A 15,266-nucleotide genomic window follows, 5' to 3' on the forward strand; every position below is an offset into this window, starting at 1 on the left:
CTGTGTGATTCATCCTACCCTAAGGTACGTGGTATGAATTGCCCCCTCTGCCTTCCCACTGCTCAGCACTAAGCAGAGATGGGGCTTAAGCTGCTAGCCTGGAAATCCAATGTCTGGATGACTAAAGTCAGAGGAGATGTACTCTGCCCTGTGGATCTGATTTTTGCTATACTTACTTGTCTCACTTGCTAAGGCATTTTTAAAAATCTCACTACCTGCCTATCTCCAACAGCAGGCACCTAGAAACTAAGCAAATATGGTACAGCAAAGACTTAAACAGAGGCTTAGCTTTAAGCACAAGAGTAATCCCTTTGAACTCAGGCATAGAAGGTTACCATATGCTTACATTTTTTGCAGAACCAGGAGCTTCACATGTTTTCTCTTTCCCCATACATTCCCTGTCTGATTGTTGCCACCTCATAACTATTTTTTCACAAATGTTCCTCATGAAAAAGGCAGGCATTTTAAACAATCCTCAGGTGACCTGTATCCACAAACTGAAGTTTGGGATAAAAATTAGAATTGTCATTGTCTGGCTCCAGTCTAATCCACAAGCAGGTTTTAATGAAACTCATCAAACCTGTACTTTTCTAAGTGAAATACCAATCATTTATCTGTAGGACTTGGATCCAAAATTACTCCTTAGATCTATCACTCTTTCCCTCACCCTTAGCTGTTACAACAAATGCTTTCAGAATTTCATTTTTAACTTAAATTTGGCTTTGATGGCAGTGTATCTTAAATAAAAAAGCCTGGTTTTTTTTTTCTACTCTAGGAAAAACTATTTCAAATTTTTTTTCAGGGGATCAGTTGTCTGTCCTTTGCTCTGATTCCAGTTATTCCTAGAATGGGGTTTTATCACTAATATTTAAACCTTTAAAAATGGGGGATTATAATTGAAAGCCAACCCAAACATTAAAGATGCAAAAATAGCATTGCTCAATATAATTAATCCCTTTACTCCTGATCATTTTAGTTGGAAAAAATACCCCGAACCAAGCAGCATACTATAAAACTAACGATATAAATACTGATCAAAAAAAATACGTTATGGCTTCTGCTGTCAGAGTGACCCAGATACATTTGCTTTGTTTAATTATATTGGTTTCACTCATTCCCTGCATGTAAGTGCTTTGAGGGCACAATTCCACTAAAGTCAAGGGAAGGCTTTGTATTGACTTCTGAGGGCTTGGCTAAGGCTCTTAGTGAATAGCTTCAAGTCATCCAATCTGCTGCCAAAAATGCAGCTGTCTGCATATCCAGCAGATATTTGCAGAAAAGGGGGAAAAGCAGAGGGAAACTATTTTATGTGATATGATCATCCCAATAGCAATGTAGCTCTTTGTAAGTGAATGACACTTTCACTGGTAATTCACTTCAAGTATTACAGCCAAAAGAGGTATAGCGTGAGCTGGATTCACCAGCAAAGAGACAGTGGAAAAGGTTAGGCCAACCATTTGCTGATAGATAGATAGATAGTTAATAATCCTCTGGAGCTGCAGAGAGCCATGGTGAATAGCGGAGATGCTAGGGTGCTCAGCCACCGTGAAAATGAGCGCAGTCGTTTTGGTGCCTCACGGCAGCCTGGGGAATCTGGTTTTAGGGCAGATAATATTTGAAGTCTCTGTTACAAAGCAAATGGAGAGTTTAGATGTGAACTGAATTGAAGCATTTAGATATTTGGGTTTTAACCAATTATTTCCTGGAAAATCCCGAGTCTTCCTGCTAAATGAAGGACAAAATATCCACAGTCACACAAGCCCGCTCTTTAATAACAACCAGAGGACAAACATTGAGCTGGCAGGAAAAAAAAACATACTAGCCCTGCCTATGGTAAGATTTCCTCGTTCCTCCCATTGTAAAAGCCTGCAAAAGGACTTTGGCAAATTTGCGCTCAAGTATCCCATCAGAGACTGCTGCTTGCCTATGGCTGCTTTTCTGTGTGTGGAAATTTCAGCTAAGATGGCTCAGCAAGACTCAAGAATGTGGTTAGGGAACGGCATTTTGCTTTATTCACTCTACCGAAATGTTTGCCACCTCTCACTGAAAAGCCCTAGAGCTTTACAGCTTCTTCCAGGGAAATGTCTTTTCCCACAACAGCCTACTGACATGTGGCTAAGTTATGAGCCTTTGAAAATATCAGTCCATGTGTGCCAACAGAGACTGGTGGCTTATTCAGGACCGACAACTACACTCTCCAAAGAGAAGAGGGCTTTGGATGGTGCCTGCAAGCTTGGTGGCACCAGAAAGAACCCCACAGGACCGATGCCCACCCCGGGCTGCCCTCAGCTGGTGCCTGCAGCGAGAAGGGTGAAGATGCACAATTTCTGTGTGGGTGGAGAACAGGTCCTGCGAGCTGAGCGGGGAGCACGCGCAGCGACACCAGGGCAGGAGCTCAAAAGGATAATGGTTGGACAGGAGGGCTTATGCAGAGGAGAAGCAGGAAAGGGCACGTAGTAGGACAGGGAGAAGCAGGACTGAGGTGTATTTTAGAAAGAGAAGGCAGAGAAAACAGAGTAAGAGGAGCAACTGATAGCAGTATAGGAATTTTTAACCCCCAAGCTACCAGATGCTCTTAGACTCCCACTTCCTTAGCTGTCAGCCAGAGGAAACCCCTGACACAAAGGCTGCCATCTGCTCCCAGTTCCCATGGACAACAGCTCCGACTGTAAGTCACCTTGAAGGGTAAGGCTCCACCATGCAGCTCTCCCTTCATGAACCTAACTGATGATCCATGCGGGTGAGAGCCAGTATGCTTCCTCCAAATGATGGAGCGGGCTGTTTTCAGTTTGTTGTCTTAGAACAACCTAGGGAAATTTTTACAGAAATTCATACAATAAAATCCTCTAAACAAAATTTGCTAGTGGAACATTGTGCTTGATTTTTAGTGTTAAGACAGACCAGCACTAAGGCTGATTCCAAAATCTTAATTTGACCCAGTTGTTTATGTTGGTTACAGCAGTATCTTTAATTACATGCCCAGTACAATCATTTCCATAGAAGCTCCATGCAGAAAGCTCTCAGTGAGCAGAGCAGGATGGATCCCCCTTCTGCTGCACAGTAGAGAGAACAAGACAGGGAGCTGCAAGAAAAGAAAGGATGGCTGAGGAAACTGAATGGCGCTTTTAATTAGTCCTGGCAATTAGGTTCTATACCTGCCACTACTGAGCTGTTCATATGTAGTAAAAGCCAGTCATGTAAACCAAAACCTTTACGCATGGCCTCTGGGCATGTTTTCCCTTCCCCTTGAAGTACCCAGCCTCAGACAGCCTAAGGACACGTTTAGCCTTCAGCAGCTGCCAGTGAACTCAGTGAGAGCCATATTCTGGATGTAAATACTAACGGTACTAAACTTTCTGGGAAGACCTTAACATATCACCGCAGGCCTCCAAAAAGTGGAGGTCTGACTTGTCTATATCCCCTGATTATGAAGCTGGATGAAGAGCATGTTAATGAAATGCTTGGGCAAAAACGTGAATGGACCAGTGTGAGAGCAGAAATCGTGTGGTCCTGCATGCTGCAGAAGAAAGCCATGGAACAATATACTGGGTACGGAGAAGAGGTGTCAAAATCCTGGGTAAGTGCACAGTGGCAGGCCTGTGAACTGAGACATGGAACCTGGGGAAAAAATTCTGTATTTAAGCCTAGGTGTAGAGATGCTGAATGGTGAAGCCAGCCTTCATTCCGGCCTTTCCTGACGTCTCAAATACTGATTTAACACTGTATCATCTTTTAATATTCTAAAGATAATATACATGCTTAGCAGAAAAAGTAGCCCAACTGTAATGACATGTTACCCTAACTACAATGCTCTACTTCTTTTTTCCCATTGCATGTTTTTAGCTTGGATTATACTAGGTTGATTAACATATCTGCCTACTTCAGTAAAAACATACTTCACCACTTGCTGTGGAACCTCTTCTGCAGCAACCTGCTTGGCTTCCTAGTCTCCATGAAAATGAACTCTTGGGGAATGGCTGCATCAGCTCCCCTAATATGTTCACATGAGCTATACTACTTTATATAGCTCTTTCGTATATGAGCTGGCATGTCACCATCTGTAACTGGGGAGGGTATTTACAGCACCTGTTAACGCATCAGCCGGTGGTGTTTCAGTATTGAACTTCACTATCACGTGGCAAGCCTCGCACGGTGTGAGAAAGGGACTCACTTCTTCCTGGAGAGGCCCCGATCTCTGTGATAACTGTGGTTAGGAAACTGTATGGCAGGCAAGACATGCGCTATCTGAATGTAAACATGCAAGCTAAAAAGATCAGTTGCTTTGGCAGCTTCTAACCACATCTGAATCTTCCAAATAACAAAGAGCTTAACAATTTCTTGTATGTCATGTGGTCCACCACATGCTTAGTTACTGGGAGAAATGCTCCCTAATTGGAATTAGGAGTACAGAGCTTGCAACAGACAGACTTTTAGAGAAATCTGACAGAAAAAAGCTTTGGCTCCCCAGAATGAGCAATTAGTTGTCCCTGATCTCTATAGCAGGGAAAATTTTATTTGCAGACTTTCTGCTTTGAGATTTGAACTGAGGGCATGATTAAAAAAAAAAATCCAGTCCTGATTTAAAACACAAACAAAAGCTATGTGAAAGAATCTATAAATCCACCAAAACACCAGTAAACAATCCTCTGCTCCGCAAAAGCAGGCAGCCACAGAAACACAAATCCCAACACCCAACCAACCCCCATACACATTCTTTGTTGCTAATAAAAGTGGGGTGCAGGAGAGAGGTAGAGTCAGATGTTTCAGCTTGTACTCCCCTTAATAAACCAATTAATAAATCAATAGCATGGCAAGAAGAGTAGGATAGGAACAGACAGCCAAAGGGCTGGGGATATACCCAAGTAGTTGGTGCTTCCCTTCTACCCCAACCGGCTGCTCTGCGACGTGCTTACCGGGATCCCTAGAGCTTTTAGAATATTCATTTTACACATCGGGCAGGTACGATGGTCTAGCAGCCAGGGGTCTACACAGGACTTGTGGAAAAGATGCCTGCAATGAAAACCAGGATATCTTAATTAAAATCCACCACAGCACAATTTACCACTTAGTACCAGATGCTTCTTCTGAATTCAGTAAAGTGAGAGTATTTCAAATGGTGTGGTTTGTGACCTCTGCAAGGACTGCAACACTACATCCTATGCACACAAAACTAAAATTACTTCTGCAGTATCTCAAGCACATGTGTACAGTGTTGCTCAACTGAGTTTGGAAAAGATGACACGTACATAATTAGAGAATTAGGAAAAATACACAAAATGCATCAGCAAAACCCATATTCTTCAGATAAGAACTATTTTAATAAGGCTGTCAGTAAACAAAAGCTGCTTGCTGGCAAAGGTAAAAATCACACTAGTATTTCTTGATGGTTCTACAGACAAACCTCATTACACATAATTTAAATGTGAAGCCATCGGGGGTCTGGTATTTTTCAGGATGCAGCATAAGGAAATAAAGTGAATTAAAAAAAATGCTACTTTTAATTTCAATGGAAAAAGCAGGATGATGCTTTTTAAAACATTCTCCCTGACTTTCCTGCTCTTTAGAAGTTGCCCATCAGAGTGAGCTCCTAAACAATTCCAGCCCTGAAGGAGTTGCTGCTAATCCTGTCCTTGGTCTGAAGTGGCCACTAAGCCACCACCTGAGCCCTGTGGCTGCTGGGGGCCACTTTTCTTAGACATTATGCAGGTGGAGGAACCGAAAGCTTCTTGTCTAGCTTCACCTGACACAAACTGAGATTGAATATAGAGATATTTAGTGCGTGTACCTGCCTGACAGATTGTATTTTCTCTTGCGAGCATACTCTGTTACCCTGTGGTTATAGGGAACAAATATTATAGAATGCAGCAACGTGGGGCTCGGGATTTAAGAAACGCTGTTGAGTAGGCCAAGTAGAGGAGTTGGGGCTCAGCCCAAGGCAGTGAAGTTTGTTCAGCCCCACTCCTTCTGAAGAAAAGGAGGAAAGTATCCTACCATGCACATAGCCTCAGAAATTACACTGGCATGGAGGAAATGGAAAACTGACTTGCCTTCCCAAAAATCTTTTTTAATCAATTAATTGAATAGAACAGAATAGTTCAGTTGGAAGGGACCTTAGTCCCTCAATGCATATTGAGGCTCAATATACATACACAGTCTTGCTCCAAAAGGTGTAAACTAAGACTAATTTGCTTCTTTTGAAACACCATCTAGTTCAGCCCTAAATTTCCTTTCTAAGGCTTGCAACAGGTGTCCCACACTGCACTTGGCAGAGCCTGAAAGCCACGTTTCAGTCTGCTTGAACTTTCACATTTGAGCAGACCCCAGCCCGTGTTTCTCTGTGCCGTCACCACCCCCCGTGCATCACCCGTACAGCACGGCCATGCAAACCCACCAGGTAACTGCAGGTGGACGCGGCTCACAGCCGCCCAAGGTTCCACCTGGAGCAGGGCACATTCCAGCCTCCACGAGGAAATGCAATCTCTGAGAAAGCCAGAATCAGTTAATGCACCAAAATGATTTTAAATATGTAAGTGGTACTTATTCAGCTGATGGGTTGGCTGCTGTATTGTGCCGTGGCCTCTCTCACACAAGATACACACGACCTTTCAACTTGATGGAAGATACTGAGATGCACTTTCACCACTATCAATTTGCAACCCTGGCTCTTACTAACACGGTATCAGCCCGCATACTAGCTGGCTGGCTGACTAGCTGGCTTCAGTCCTGAATAACACTAGAAATTCAAAGCCAAAACTGTGTGAAATCTCAGAATCTTATTCTCTTCACTGCGATATTTTTTCTCACTACTTCTAGAAGAAATGGGTCCTTTGTGAAACAAAGCTACATGGAAAATTATCACATTCCTGTACTTGGTCTGACTTCACACAACTATGGGAAAGGGCAAATCTGTTCTTGGAAGTTCCACCTGGTCTAATTATATCAGTTGGCTGCAATACCAAACTTTGTCAAACCTCATCTGATCCTGTACATCAACATGATTAACACAAATGAAGTATCGTAATACTTGAAGTTTAAACCACTACTTTACTAAGGCTACTAACGTTCGCAACCCCCCTTCCAAACAAGGCTTGCTTTACTGGGTAAAAACACAGCGCACCAAATTTTGGTCTCTGTCCTGCATAACTCTTCCTTCCTTTTATGTCAGGAGGGACATATTCAGCACAGCATCAGGCAAGCATTCTGAACAGATGAAAGCATAAAGATACCGTCCTCAGGCATGTGTAATTTTACATTTAGAAGTCTAACCAAGATAATTCTTTGGGTGTATTAATTCTCGAAGGGTACCATAAGTCAATGTCTTGCTTTTCAGCTTTTTGAAATAACTATGAATTTCTTGACAGTGATTGGTTTTCTTTAATTATATACTCAAATTCATAAACAAGTATGTTTAACTGCAAACATCTGAAGCACATTTGTGCCAAAATAATCAGTACATTTACAAAATGCGAGATATTTATTATTCTCTTGAAAAAAACAGATTTCCAAAATCTGTTTCGGATAAAAAAAACCATACGTAACTTCTACCAAGTCATTTTACCATAGACTAGAAAGTCTCCTTTTGTTTTCAAGTTCAGGCTTTGCAAGCCTCAGTCAAGCTGTGGTTCATATTACAGCATTTCATAATGTTTGTTAATCACCAAAAGCTTGGAACCTTCATGCCTTGAAGATTTTAAAAACTGAGGTTTAGTGTTCCTAAAGTTGGCTTCAAAAAACAATACTCTAAAAGAAATCCTACCAATGTCGAGTAATTTAAATACATGACAGATCATGTCACTTTGCACCTCTCAATACTAAATTAGCATGGCTCCATTAAATTCAGATTTAATATGTGCAACAGAAGGAACTTGATTATTTGACAGAAAACTACAGAAAAATGGAATGTTAGTGAAAATCAGACAAAGATTTGCATTTTTAAATTTTTGTACCACATTATTTAATTAGAGCACTCATAATATCTATTTTTGAACACATAAACATTTGTGCAGAGAAGTGAGGTGGCAGGCTTTGCAGACTGTGATTCGAAAGTTTATTAGCTACAGCACTATATACATGCTTATGGCTTCACAAATTGTGAACTGTTTGATGTCCTGATAAGTTTATCATCCACATTCAGGCAAAATAAGGGTCAGCACGAATTAAGATGAGAGAGCAACTGCAATATTTCACTGCCACATGGTGAGACAGAGATACAAAAAGATCAATTGCAACAAAAATCCCTCTCCCTCTGCAGTTCTGATTGATGGAAGTTTTAAAAGGAAAGAGAGGGTAGAGGCACCATTGAGGAGTTTAGAAATAATGGCCCATACAGGGAGACAGTAAGAGAGATGTTTCAAGCACAGGCTCGGGACACGGCTTTGACAATCAAAGTCAGAGCTAGAAAAAAATATGTTTTTTTTCTGTTGTGTGTAACCACATGCATTGCAAAACTATGTTGATCTGGATGGGTTGAAAAGTTTCTCAAAAGAACTGTAAGTGATTAGTTGAGAGAGAGGAAGGCGAGAGGAGATGTTGTAACAATCCTCACACAAAACAAAGGCTTCCATAAGAAGAAAGGAAACCACTGTTCTTCACCTCTCCTAGGAATAAGAGAGATGATGATGTGTTTAAACTGCAGCAAGTGAGATCCAGGTTACACAATAGGAAAAGCTTCACCACAGTCAGGGTACCGAAGCACTGCAATAAATTATCAGGGGAATTTGCAGAGTCTTCATCCCAAGAGACTGAAGAGTGTGTTGGAAAAATCTCCCAAGAACAACACGTGCACGGCCGGTGCCCCTGTGCCGTTGCAGAGGTGCTGGCCTCCTGGGATCCCTCCTGCACTCTTCGGCGACTCTGCAACTACATGAGGCTGTGTAACGCTCACAGAGCACAAAGAAAGAAAAAAAACCTCAAAACCCCGGAGTATTTCATTTACTAGTCTCTAAATAGCACTTCATGTTTTTTAACTGGAGATTACTTTTGTTTGAAATGTATTTAAATTTTCTTTAAAGCTGCAATTTTAGTCACACAAGAAAAAAAAAAATCATTTCGGGCTCAGCCCAAAATTATAATAATAATTTGGTGGTTGTAAAACTACTGCAAAGCTTTCAGCTTGCCAACAATTTTGAGAAACTTTTTTCCAGGTTAAGGGAAACTATTCTCTTCCCACCTTCTAACTCCTAGTCCCAACTTTCCAAACGGCATGCCATCAAACCTAGCGGTCATGTAATTTTTCTCAGATGAAAAGCATAAGCTAAGAGAAAAGGAGGCAAAAGCAGAAAGTGAGGTACATCCCCAGGGACCCTGAGTAAGAGCATCAGTTGCCTTGATTAGACATAGGGCTGAAGCAGAGGATTGAGAAGGGTTTTGGTGAGAGACTGAGCAGCAGTATCCAACATGAAGGTTTGGGCTGTTGGGGTGCATGCACGGTATTATTTGTCTATTTGTTTGAGGAAGAAGGAAGGACAAAAGATGATGGTGAGGGTAAGTGAGAGGAAGGAATCAAAGGGAAGAATGTGTGTGAAGAAATTATTTTCACAGGAAGCTAAGAAAAAGAGAAAGGAGGAGTGAAGCAGTCTCTGAAATCACAGTTGTTCACAGAGTGAAGGTTCAGGGGAAGGGAACGAGCTGGAATGGGGTCAGAAAGCACATTTATTGGTGACAGAAATGAAACAACCAAAAAAAGCTTATGAAGAACTCAGTAGAGATGAGGTTGAAAGAATTGACTTGTCTCTCTGTAGAAGTGTAGTAAACGTTTGGTAAAAGGCACACACTGGGAGCAGCAGCACCAGCAACTTCTCCAAAGCCGGAGCAGAAAAGATGAAGGCATTTTGAAGGTAGAGATGGAGGACAAGCAGAAGGAACTAGGGCTATGACAAGAGATGTCACTCTGGGAACAATGAACTTGGTTTCATTTGATGTTGTGTCAGTGCCCTCAAAGATAACTTCAGTGATGCTTGCTACCATTAAACATAAAACCAGCTGCAAGCCAACACTTTTTTTTTTATCAAGTGTCAGTCCTTATTTATTTAATACATTCTGTAGAGTGAAGTTTATTAATACAGTCAGTTGTGGGAGCTGGCGAAAGAGGAGGGAGAAGAAGAAGCACAAGTTAACTGGAATTATCCTCCTAGCTCTCCAGAGTGGGATATGTACCAACAGGCTATCCCAGTGCCTGCTCTCTGCCAAGAGAAAAGAGGACATTTGGGGAAACAGGGTAAGGACTAGTAAACATGTATCTATATGACTTCAGAGCTCATCCACTGCAATATTGGCTGGTGGACTTTTGGTACCAATTTCTTAGGAGATTCAGGCTCCACCAGCCTTAAAAAGAAATCTCAAGATACACAGGGGTTTACACAGAGTGTGCCTGCTAGCGGTGGTTTTCCCGGTACTGCCTGCAGGACAAAGCAGCATCTTTTATGTGCAGCTCTTGGGGTGTGTTCGGCTTTGCATCTTGAGCACCTCCTGGATAGTAACACTAAGGTCAGCCAGCACTGGTGTCATATGGTGCTGGCTTCTGTAAGGCTTGGTGAAATGCCAGCCTCTTATTAAACAGCAGTCTAATGAGGTTCCCATACTAGAAACTGCACACAGTTTAACTGAGGATGCTGGAGGAAGAAACCTACAGGGTCTGTAGGTCTTTATCAAGATATAACACTCTCCTACTCACTTAACGAGACAGAAATTAATCCACTTTTTTTTTTTTTTGGATGAGGAGATGAGACTGACAACAGCAGAAAGAATCGTAACTACCATTTCCTGTTTTGGAAGTCCAAACCCATGCAAATGTGTAAAATACTGCCCTCACAATTTGTGTAGCAGGAAAGCCAGGGTTTGTGAAGTAGCTGCTTGAGAAAGATCTTTGAGTTTTTATAATTCAAAACTGCTGAGGCTCAAACTGTGAGTATTTTACAAGACAGTTCTGCTGCTGCTAACCTTTTAGCATGAGTCATTTTCTAGGCGACCTTTTAAGTCAGCCAAGAACTGAACATCACCTGTTAACTATGTATTTCCTATTCACTCCATTTGACTCACCACTGTGGATGACAAAGTCTGACTGGAGCCTCACTGAATTATGAGGCGAGACACAAGTGAAAGCTAGAGCTCAGACATGGTTTTTTCTGTTGTATAACTACCTCCAAAAACTGCCTGTCGCTATCATGCAAAAATTCCAAGCTTTATTATGCTTTTATGAAAATAGGCTTGATGTCAAACCAAGGTCCACATTTTCTGGTAATTTCTCATTTTTCTGTATTTCTGCTTCATGAAGTGATGCGTTTGTGTCTGTAGAATAAAAGAGTTCACATGCAATTTGCCATTCTGGGGGATTTACAGTAGGTCAAATTTATGATTAATCTGTTTGCTTTTTGTTTTCCATTTAGTGATGGCAGTAAACAGATTTAATGAGTCACATGAACGAACAAAAATGGACAGCTTGTAACAGTCAAATATCTATTAGGGAACAACATAGCAGGAAAAGAAACAAATATTTCAGTTTCTCAAGCCAGTGAACATGACTGCAGGAGAAGAAAGAAACTCTATTAAAAAAAAAAAAAATCTCTGCTCTGTATGTACAGCACTTGAGATTCCTATTTCTAGGGAAATCAAACACTTGCTCTTGCTCTCCTAGGGGAACCACTGTTCCTAGGAAATTTCCTAAGAAACTGATTTCCTTAGAGAAATCCTTCATTAGCTAACACGTCACAGATGACAATACAATGGCACAGAGAGATGAATACAGCTGTTACGGGTGGCAAGAGGCTGCGCTCCTGTGTCATGTCACTGCGAGTGTATGTGCTGCACAGGGCACACTCACATGAGGGGAAGAAAAGAGAAAGAACAAGCCCAAAAGCTCTTCTTGTCACCTCCATGTACCACAGGCCTGAGAATATTTTCAAGGCAGCAACAGATAATGCGATCTTTATCACATTCCCTTTTTGCTTTACTGTTTCTACTCAGCATATCTCTTTATGTGGCTGAGGTTTTTTTTTTGATAGAAGTCACCCCTTTCTCAGCGCCTGGACATGGCCCAGGACAGCAAAAGAAGTGGCTCCATGGGGAGCAGGAGCCTGCTCTACCCCTGGCTGCTGTGCTCAGGGTACACCTTGAAGCCAGGGGCAAATTCTTTTAACGGAGTTATTCTGGACTGATATAAAACCAGTGAGCAAAATAGAGAAATCAAAACCTTTAGTTTAAAAATCCTACTGAAGACTTTGTAATAGGTCCAGATCAGACAAAATTTCTGGCTATCATGCTAAACTCAGGTTCTCACCACCATGAATACTACTTTCACTTCAAGTTGAATAAAGAGGCATTTCAGGTATCTTTACAGAATAGATTTTGAATAAATCAAAATGATAAACTCACCCTTCCCTCCCCAAGCTCTCAGGTAATCTCATCAGTGTGATACTGTGAGAACAGAGAGTGTCTTGAAGTAGAGAGACTATCAGAGCTAAAAGCACCTTCAACTTACCTGCAAGGCAAAATTCTGACAACATCATTGGGCTTGTAGCCTTCAATACAAACAGCACAGTTATCAAAGTCTGGCTCAGTCTCCTGCAGGGAAGAGAACATTCATCATTTTCATTTTTTGATTTTATATGCTAATCTCTTCATACAAGAGCCTATGTGACAAAGTAAAATGGTCACCAGTGCAGGCTGCAAATCCAATAATGCATTTCAAGACAAGCAAGTCAGATTTTCCACCACGTTTCCAGTCGGAAACTTGCCCGGGGAAGCATGCAGATTTATTTAGCATGTTTTAACTTTCAGAATTTTCTGCATCTTCACAGAATCACCTTCTTCTCTCTCTACTCCAGTCCGTCCATAAATTGCTTACCAGTATTCCTTCCCCGGTTGAAGGACACATAGCAGCTAAATAAGCAATTGCCATTTCTGTTCTGCCTCATTATCCCAGTGGTCTGAAGGAATCCTCAGCACAGAGTTTCATTTGGTAATGAGCAATTTGAAAAATTACCTTATCACCTTTCCTGATTGTTCTGACTTGCAGCTTGCTGATTGCTTTCTTTGCAGCGTCTCCAAGCCGGCGCTGTAACACAAAATTTGCTCTTAAGCAAAGAGTCTCTTCATGCAGAAATCATCACCCTTTCTCCCTAGGCTTCTTAATAATCTGAAGTGACTGTACATGAAACAGGACAGTGCTGTATAAATACAAACAGATGAGGTCAGTCATGCTGTTAGTCACAACAAGGGCACAGTAGGTATTCTAGGCTCGCTGGCAACCCACGGCTGACGAGGCAAAGCTACTCTAATGGAGTTCCAGTGGTGACTGCATGTGGGCCCATCATGATGCTACACTACAGCACCTTTACTATTCCAGTGAGTAGCAATGTATGTACCAAGTCCACTATTTGGGTATCCTACTTCTTACCTCTCTTTTTTCTAAATGACACTTATAAAAAATACGTTATTGAATAAGGCCCAGGCTAGTAAGCAGACTGAACACTGGACTTCAGATTCAGAAGGTCTTTATTCTTACGTTGTTCCAGAACTAGTTCATGATCTTCAGCAAGATGTAAGTACTGAAAGCGAGCCGTTAATTTGTTAGCCATGAAAAACATGAATAATCTTCTTTGCTGTTCTCTTTTCCTCCAAGACAGAATTGCCTACTTTATAGGAGCAATGCAAGGTATAAAAATAAGGCAAAAGCATCTGCAGTTTCTTAGAGGTAAAGCACTACATAGTCCTGCAATAACATCCTACCCATTCATAACCATTTGCTTGTTCTTTGCCATTCTATCTTTCCCTCCAGTGGACCATGAATTGCTTACCACGTGATGTTTCTGACTGTTCTCCCATATTTCCAAAACACTGTTACTGTGCTGGCAGGGTCACAGCCACTCAGGATTGAAGTATGTAATAACAGCCTGACGCAAAACACCCTGTTCTCAAACGCTGAAGATGGAGATGCCTGCCTCTTGCAAGAGGCTGAGAACATTATGGGGCAGTTCATACAATCACTGCTCAGCAGAGCTACCTCTGCACCCTCTGCTATTGACCTTGTGCCTGTAGCAGTGCTCCAAGGACCTCGCTGCTCACTTGGGCTAACCCAACAACCAGGCGATGTGGAGACAGACTCACAGGCTGGAAAGGTCTTTGAGAGGTCATGTACTCCCACCCCCTGCTCAAGGCTGGGTCAGCTTCAAAGTCAGAGCTGTGTCAAGTCAAGTTTTGAATATCTCCAGGAAGGGAGATTTCACAATGCCTGTGGATAATTTGTTCCAGTGCTTAACCACTCTCACAGTCTTTTTTTTTTTAAACATACAAATGGAATTTCCCTTGTTGTAGTTTGTGACCATTACCCTTGTCCTTTCTCTGTGCACCTCTGAGAAGAGTCTGACTCTGCCTCCTCACTGTTATGCAGCTGAAGGCTGCAAGCAGAGCCCTTCCTCCTCCTCTGCTCCCCTCCCAGCTTAGCAAGCCAAGCTCCCTCTGCCTCTCCTCAGATGTCGTGTGCTCCTGTCCCCAGACCATACTGGTGACCCTCCTCTGGGGTCTCTCCAGGTTTTTTTTGTGCCTTTCTCGTACAGTTTCACACAGCAACACCTACTCCAATGTCTTCTTGTCAGTTTTATAACAGTTCATGATACAGTGCATCCCCATTTGCCACCAATAAATGGCTTAAACTCTTGTCTTCACCTCCCCTCCCCATCCATGTTTCCAGACATGTGTTGTTAGGAGGGAGCCTTAGGAGCTTTGGTGACTCAGAAGACACTCAACTTTTCAGGCTGTGCTGGAGTTCAGAGGGGCCTGTCAGCAGGAAGGGTTTCCAGCTGGAGGGGGTGAGAGCATGAAGCCAAAAATGGAAGGAAGCTGGATGCAGTTTGTAAATTGAGACTTAATCACCATGCAGATACAATTAATAATTTACCACTTTGTTCTTCAGATTCAATTAAAATCACTGAATTAAATTTAGAGAGTAAGCTTATTGGATTGGGAAGACATGGAAGACTGACGAAACGCATGCAATACTGAAAGCAGAGAGCAATTTCAGATCTGGCTAAAGAGGTGAAAACGATCTGGGCTGTCATATGAGATTTACATATGAGCTTTCCAGCATAACTAATTATTACATGTGAGGGAATATCTTGTAGTTATACAACATCTTTTCTGTGGTACATTTTTCTCACAGTCTCCCTTAAATAAAGGGATCAGACGAGAGTTGGAAACATTTCTTGCCAGCTATTTGTTTCTTTAATGTAAATCAAAGACAGACTGATAACATACAGCAAGACAAGAGCCAT

At 41.9% G+C, this 15,266-nt stretch overlaps 1 protein-coding gene across 1 annotated transcript in view; it reads right to left on the reverse strand.

Moving 5' to 3' along the window:
• RNF150 (ring finger protein 150) overlaps positions 1 to 15,266 on the reverse strand; it is a 117,287-nt gene that overhangs the window by 27,579 nt on the left and 74,442 nt on the right. The window contains exons 3-5 of the mRNA XM_059826906.1: positions 12,980 to 13,051; positions 12,476 to 12,558; positions 4,914 to 5,010 (exon numbers count right to left, since the gene is read on the reverse strand). Coding sequence (XP_059682889.1) covers positions 4,914 to 5,010; positions 12,476 to 12,558; positions 12,980 to 13,051 — 252 coding nt within the window. The remainder of the gene's footprint in view (positions 1 to 4,913; positions 5,011 to 12,475; positions 12,559 to 12,979; positions 13,052 to 15,266) is intronic.

This window comes from Gavia stellata, chromosome 19 (genome assembly GCF_030936135.1).
Source record: "Gavia stellata isolate bGavSte3 chromosome 19, bGavSte3.hap2, whole genome shotgun sequence".
NCBI classification, from domain to species: Eukaryota; Metazoa; Chordata; class Aves; order Gaviiformes; family Gaviidae; genus Gavia; species Gavia stellata.